The sequence below is a fragment of the Pinus tabuliformis genome, chromosome 6 (assembly GCF_031772625.1).
Source record: "Pinus tabuliformis cultivar Carrire ecotype Pingquan chromosome 6, CPIR1, whole genome shotgun sequence".
Classification (NCBI taxonomy): Eukaryota; Viridiplantae; Streptophyta; class Pinopsida; order Pinales; family Pinaceae; genus Pinus; species Pinus tabuliformis.
Window position 1 is genome coordinate 444980443 of NC_142292.1, and position 8155 is coordinate 444988597.

General features: G+C 35.9%; 1 protein-coding gene across 1 annotated transcript; it reads right to left on the reverse strand.

Moving 5' to 3' along the window:
• Positions 1–334: 334 nt before the first annotated feature.
• LOC149259212 (pentatricopeptide repeat-containing protein At2g13600-like) lies at positions 335–3428 on the reverse strand. The gene has a single exon (XM_089375093.1). The coding sequence runs from the start codon at positions 3259–3261 to the stop codon at positions 835–837; it is 2427 nt and encodes an 808-aa protein (XP_089231219.1). The 5' UTR covers positions 3262–3428; the 3' UTR covers positions 335–834.
• Between the last annotated feature and the right edge of the window lie 4727 nt (positions 3429–8155).

Genomic DNA, 8155 nt, shown 5'->3' on the forward strand with positions numbered 1-8155 from the left:
GCACCTGAAAAATAGAAGATCAGTCCCGAATGAACCTGTGGCAAAAAATGTCAAAACCCAAAAAAAAATGCCTAAGCCCTAGGTGCAGACTACCCTCCCCCCAAATTTTAAATAAATATATTAACACAAAATAGACAATTACCAACAGATAATAGTAAATACATATCATAAATGGGAACAAGTTCAAACCTGTTTAACTTAATGTCCTCATTTTCATTGCAACCTTGAGCTCTCATCGAATGGTTCTTTGTCATATGTTAACTGTTTCAAAATAAATGTTTACAATTCTGCTGCCTTTTGACAAGAAGAAAAGTCATACACACCCTTCTTACATTTCTTTAAAATATATTTTTTAAATGTTAAAATTTACATGAACCATTAATGAAAGGAAGAAATTTCAGAAAAATTGCCACCGCAGATATGCTTGATGTGCACACAACTCCCAATGATGAAATTAAGCCATGTCCGTTGATTGGTTCACCTCCATCACAATAATCGCTGGAAGAATTCTGTCCACCCTTTAAATGACAGTAACACTTGCAATGGTACATAACAATATTTCAGGCAATAGTCTTAGAGATGAAAGTTATCGCAGACTAGCAGTCATCAGACAATTGAAGGTTCTCTTCCTGAAAACTGAAATAGCCATTCCAGGGGAATGTTTTTAATTTCCAAATGGCCATTGCCAGCTTCTCACTATAGGAGCAAAAAATCTGTTTGTTCTCCTCCAGCTCCCTTGTGTCATGCAACAAATCTCTTATGAGATCATGTTTGATGCACTCATATTTTAACACAATATCTCGAGTTTTGTCATATCGTCTGCCTTTGCTGGTATCACCTGTTATCTGCGACAAAAGCATGCACCTGTTTATTGACCTGAATCCAACTACACCCAGGTGTCTTTTTCAAGGTTTTGTCCGTCATTATTTTTCTTATTTTTTTGATGTCACCCCACCTGCCAGCTGCAGCATAGAGGTTTGAAAGAAGTACATAAGGTGCTTCATCTTCAGGGTCCAAATCAAAAACATTTTGTGCCACTTGTTGTCCTAGCTCTATATTGTTATGGACTACACAGGCAGCAAGTAAACAACTCCATACAGCAGCATTGGGTTTTAATGCCATATTGCTAATAAAGTCTTTTGCTTCATCTAGATGCCCAGCACGGCCAAGTAAGTCAACCATGCACAGATAGTGGTCCATTGCAGGAGTGATATGGTAATAATCGCACATGCAATTGAAGTAATGATATCCCTCATCCACTAGACCTGCATGGCTGCATGCAGACAAAACACAAACAAAGGTGACATGGTCTGGGTTTATGCCAGAGTATTTCATTTGTTCAAAAAGTTTTAGGGCTTCCTTGCTGTAGCCATGTATGGCATATCCTGCTATCATGACTGTCCATGAGACAATATCCCTTAGATGCATCTTGTCAAATAATTTGCATGCCTTCAGTATGCTTCCACATTTTGCATACATGTCTATTAGAGCATTCACCACTATGACTTCAGACTGAAACCCACTCCTAATTACCTTTTCATGGATCTCCATACCATGTTCTAGCGCTGCCAAGTTGGCACAGACCGTGATAACACTGACAAGAGCCTTTGAGTCTGGGGACACACCTGCCAATTGCATTTGTTGAAAAAGCTTCAGGGACTCCTCACCATGTCCATTCTGTGCGAATCCTGCAATCATTGCTGTCCATGAGATCACATTTCGTTCAGGCATTTCGTTAAACAGTTCCAAGGCATTATCAACAAGTCCATTATGTGCAAATCCTACAATCATAGCCGTCCAGGATATCACAGTTCGTTCAGGCATTTCCTTAAAGAGTTGAAGGGCCTCATTCACAAGACCACTGTCTGCAAATGCTCCAATTATTGCATTACATGAAGCTACATTTGACTGAGGAATTTGTCTAAAGAGATTGAGGGCTTCATCAACAAGCCCGTTCTCTGCAAATCCTGCAATCATTGCATTCCAGGATATCATATTTCGTTGAGGCATTTCCTTAAAGAGTTTCAAAGCCTCATCAACAAGCCCATTCCGTGAATATCCTGCAATCAGTGCCGTCCAGGAGACAACATCTCGTTGACGTAATCTTTTGAACAATTCGCGTGCCTTATGCATATTCCCACATTTTGCATACATGTCTATCAGGGCATTACCAATAATGGCATCATCCTGAAATCCGGACTTAATAATTGTTGCATGAATCTCCATACCCTGTTGTGGAGCGGCCAAGCTGGAACAAGCTGGCACAATACTGGCAAACGATTTCAAGTCCGGCATTATACCTGCTGATTGCATTTGACTAAAAAGTTTCAAAGCCTCCTTGCAATGCCCATTTCGTACAAACCCTCCAATGATTGCTGTCCAAGATACCAGGGTTGGCTGAGGCATTTCCTTAAACAGTTCAACGGCCTCATCAACAAACCCATTATCTGCAAATCCCGTGATCATTGCATTACATGCAAACTCGTTTCGATATGGCATTTCCTTGAACAATTTCTGGGCCTCATCAATAAGTCCATTCTGTGCATACCCTGCAACCATAGTAGTCCAGGAAACAGCATCTCGTTGATGCATTTTATCAAACACTTCTCGAGCCTTCTCTATATACCCACATTTTCCATACATGTCAACAAGCGAATTCGCCACAGAGAGATGAGATTGGAAACCCCTTCTGGTTAATTCTTCATAGATCTCCATTCCCTTTTCTAGAGATGCAGAGTTGGCACAAGCTGAAAGAATACTGGAATAGGTGAAATGATTAGGATGCTGACCTGTTCGTTCCATTTGATGGAAGAGCACCAATGCCTCTTCAGCACGCCCATGCCTTACACAAGCTGAGATCATGACAGTCCATGAACAAACATCTCGTTGAGGCATTTCCTCGAAAACTCTGCGAGCATCCGCCACGCTCCCGCACTTGGCATACATGTTCAAAATTGTGTTAGCAACAAGTGTGTCTCCAACAAATCCATTCTGATTGATATGAGCATGAATTAGTTTTCCCTCTTCCAATGTTTTCTTCTGTATGCAGGTCTGCAAGAGAGAAACATATGCACTACAGTCCACTAGGCTGTCCATAACATTCAAATTTTGCAGCGCTTCTTTCACACGGCCCTGTTTACAGAGCATTGTAACATTATCAAGAGTTTTAGCGTTGGAACTGGTCTGTATTTTAGCAACAATGGTAAGCAATCTGTATTGAATTTGAACATGGATGCTTGGCCTAGCGATTAATACTGTCATTTTATTCCATTGAAAGCATTGTTGAATTCAGCGTATTTGAATTGCATTATTCGTACTGCATCCAAAATCGTTTGCGCTCATTTCAGTGGCTGGCGTAAGTATACTTCGTTTCCGTTTGCTTCAAATGTTCTCAATGTTCAGAAGGATCTGCCATTGAAACATTTCTGAGAAAATTTCCGAGAAATTTTTCTGAACTTGCAACTGAAGCACTGATTAATATAATGAACATTTTCATTGACGGTCAGATTAGCTCATGGGTTGTGTTCACATTAATAAACTTTAATTAAAATATATACAGATATCTCATCTTAATTAAAAAATATATATATATATATATATATAAAAGCTACAAACAAATTGATATGGGTTGATTCAATTGAATTGGTAGAGTTGAGATGAGAAGTTGTATACACCTTTTGTTCGTAAAGTATGGACGATATTGTTTCATTTAAGGCTGATAATAAATATTTTCCAACATTTTTTAATTTACTTATTTAATTTAATAGGTTTGAATTTACATATTTCAATTTTTGTTAAGAGGCTGTTGTTTAAATCAGGTAAACATGAAAAATGTTAAGTAATTCTAAGGCAATAAAGTTTCAATATTGAAATTTCATGGTTATGTGTATATTTAATATAAAAATTATATTTAATGGTTTTTTAATTGGAGTTCATTGTTATTATTTTAAATAAGATTGTGATTTTTTGTTATTTAAAATATATTTGTGATTGCGTAAATGGATTTAATAAAGTTTCAATATTGAAATTTCATGGTTATGTGTGTATATTTAATATAAAAATTATATTTAATGGTTTTTTAATTGGAGTTCATTGTTATAATTTTAAATAAGATTGTGATTTTTTGTTATTTAAAATATATTTGTGATTGCGTAAATGGATTTAATATTTGGACACTCAAATTATGTAGAATAAATAATTTAAACTCATGTTTTAAACAATTTGTCATATTTTAATTAAACTTAACTGGAAAATGTCATTTTGTCTATTAATTAAACTACTCTTAAATAATAATTTTAAAAAATATAATATTATAAATATAATTTTATTATAATATTAAAAAAATTGATAAAAATATAAATTATTAAAATTTTATTAATTGAAATATTTATACATATATATATATGAAAATAAAAACTAATTTTAAAATTTGATACAATCAATATTCATTATTAATCAGTCTGAAGAATTTATTTGTTTTTTATTATTATTAGTTTTTTTTTAAGCTTATATTAAGTTTAGTTCTAAAAATAGATATTAATTATCTTTTTCCTAAAGAGGGTACTCAAGAGTAGGTGCTCCCTCTTGATATGATGTCAGCTAAACAATAATATATTTGCGATGTCAGCACATATGAAAGGGGTTTTTGGCTTCTATTACACTTGGTGGATTGCATGCATTCTTGTCATTTTATCAATCATAGTGTCAGTTCATATGAAAAGGGCTTGTGGCTCCCACTACACTTGGTGCATTGCATGCATTCTTGTCATTTCATCGATCATAGCACATAGCTAGCATAAAGCTAAATGTCATTTGAATATTGCATGCGGCATGGAGAGATACAGGAGGACTCACAAGAAGAATTCTATTAGATTGGTAGAGCTAGAGGAAAAAATTGACAATGTAGACCTCAAGCTTACCATTCTAGTCAGGGGATTAGCCAACATCTCCTTCTCCTTTGATGAGTGTAATGAGCAACCAGCACAAATGCCTGGAGATTATGTCCAGTAATTGTTATGACTCACTACTTTTTTGCCTGCGGCATTGTAGTTTTTTTTGTATTCTCATGTCAACTTATGTCAAGGTTTGGCACATCCAACCTGTTTTTATAAATTTCTATATACAAGATGCTTTCGTTAGACAAGGTCTTAACAAACTCAAGACTCTAAACTTATGTTAGTGATTTGATTTTTGTCAAACCAATAAAAAAAAATTGGTCAATGTAATACAAACATTTTTTAAACATTTAATTTTGACTTGAATTTTTATTACAATTTCCATTTTAATAAATTAATTAAATAATTAATAATAAATTTCAATTCAAAATTAATGTTGTCATCACCTCCCGTTATGATTATTCTTACACTCTAATTATTCCTCTCTTATGTTAATCAACCACATGTAATGACATGCATTCACTTGATACCACTTGAAGCCCTACTCACAATGACACATTTGTTCAAAACCCCACTCACTGGATATATGCTCATGGCTCATCCCTCTCCCTTCTGTGGTAGGGGAGGGACTGCGGTTCTCTCCCTCTCGCGGGGAGAGACTATCCCCTCATCCCCATTTTGAATCTGTCGAATGTCGTTATTTTACTTGCACTTTCTTTTGGAGTTACATTTTCATGTACATTAATCAAAAATTTACATATGACCATAGTTTTAAAAATTAGTTGGCATGAACTGGAAACCAGTCAAACCAGACGGTTCATTAGGCAATCGGGTCGAACTAGATGAAAACCCCAATTTAAGGGCTAACTTCGCCCAAAAATCACAAAAACCGAACCAAATCGGCCGGTTTATGGTCAAATCGATCAGTTCCATCATAGACCAACTGATTTATTGCCATGCCAGCTACAGACCCCACAGAATGCAGTTTTGTGAGTTTTGAAGTTGTTTTAAGGGAAATTTGAGGTTGTTTTCTCCAAAAATAGCCCCTCCAAGAAAAGTATGTCTACCCTTTCATTTGCCTGACACATCTCAACCCTAGCAATGTTGGCAATTAATGGTAATTGTTAAATTTTTAAAATAAAAATGACATTTCCTTTATTTTTCATTTTCATCATTTTACTTAGATTTTTAATATTACCATGAAATGACCCAAGATGTTTGAGAGTGGTTTTGACCTCATTGGATTTCATATGGAGAAGCTAGAATTTTAGATTTCAGCCAAAATTCAACAGACTTAATGGTTTTTAGGATTTCATGGTTTGGGGGTTTGTAATGTTTCCATTTGATTCTATCATGCATGAGGGTATGAGATTGGCATTTGATCAAGAGCATGAAGCCCTTTAAGAAACTTGTTGTTGGTGGTATTGATTGTTGAACTTTCTTGATGTTGGTGCTATTGATTGTTGAACTCCTCTACCATGGCCTTAACAAGAATGTACCCTTCACTCAAAGGAAAACAATTAGTTATGCATGCCAATCCTTTTCTACCACATTATAAGGTTGAAGAGATGAACCCTTCAGTCAAACCAAAATCATTGGTTAGGCATGTTAAAATTTTTCAATTTTTATCATGTTATAAGGTTGAGCAATTGATCAGGTGCTCAAAATTATGCTCAAAAATAAAAGTATCATAATTTTGTTAAAATTAGCTTCAGATTGAAGAGCTCGTCATTCTAATTTCAACGGTGCAAACGACACTCAAATCTGAGCTTGTATGCAGAAGTTAGAGCAAGTCAAAGTTCAGATTTGACTTTCTTACATGACAGGATTGGATGATGTAGCAAGTTCCTTCAGCGAATGAGGAGGCACCAAGTGGCAAGTTGTCATTGGCCCTTGCATGTTCCAAATCACAATCGCGGGCAGGTCAGCGTTAGAAATCGGCCCCCGTACAAGTACCAGATTGCGATGCAATATCGTAATCGTACATCTCAACGGTGCAAAAGTTCTGCATATATAAAACCCTGGTTATCCGTTGAATTGTGAAATGTGATAAGTCCCCGAATGCGAAAGGTTCATTAGTTTCAGTTTATAGTGTCGTCGGGTCCACAACATCGCAATCGCACAATCGTTTGCACGTACTCAAACCTTAAGCCACCGATCCTTGCCGATTGCGATTTACAATGGACAGTCAGTGCCAACGGATTATGGCCGCCACTCGGCCAAATTCTTGCTCGATTAGTGGACTTTTGGAGCGAAATCGTGAGTTCCTGTCGGATGTGGATCTATTGGTGGAACGAATAGTGGGAAAACTAGGAGAAGTCATAACTTCTTCAGTTCTCCACTAAATGGGTTGCGAAAAGAGGGTAGATAGCCATTTTTTAGTATTCTGGACTGATGGGAGCAGGTTTTAGACGCATTTGAGCATTGTAAACATAGATTTTAACACTTTTGAGCATAACAGAGAGGCCCAAGCCATTAGAAGCTGGACCAAGGAGATGTAGCCCAGGAGGGGTGAACTCCTTTATCATGTGCATGTTGTAATGTGTTTTTGATGATGTTCTATACATGTTTACGTTGTTGTTCAGTTTCTAATTTATGTTAAATTGCTCATAAAATTAACATAAAAACTCTTCATCTCACTTGCAAAAATTGATGAATCCTTAAGCACAATGAAAGAATTTTGTTTATAATCTGAGGAAGATCTTAGCACTGCAAACTAATATTCTAAATCAGATCAGCAATCCAAGTCTGAAGACTTTGAGCTAGATGATGTTTATGTATCTCTTGTTGATGATCCCATTTCTAGTAGCGTTGAATCAATGATGAGTTTCATGAGTGACCATGTTGATCAATGATTTGTAGTTTTGATGTCTATTTTTGCTACTACTACTACTACTACAAAATTTGTAGAAGAGTTTTAGCAGTCCTGAAACTCTGAGCCATATTATTTATGTAGCTCATGTCGATGATCCCTTGTCTAGTAGTGGTGATGATTTTGATCATGATGAGGAGTGATCATGTTGTTTATCATTGATATGTAGACTTGTAGTAGGTAAGTGGCCCCATAGCTTAGAGCATTGTTTTCGGAATCTAGAGGCCATTTAGAGCCCCATTGATTCTGTATTTTGTTGCTAATATGTATTGCACTCAGTGCCATTTTGATATATTCACCTTTACACAGTATATAGATGAGAAAACCTTGCATATTTTGTCTCTATTGGTTTAGAATCATGGTTTTAAATCTTAAAAATAGTTTTTTT

What these genes read in the sequence shown, in the direction of transcription:
- LOC149259212 (XM_089375093.1), bottom strand. Translation starts at nt 3,261, where the DNA reads ATGACAGTATTAATCGCTAGGCCAAGCATCCATGTTCAAATTCAATAC.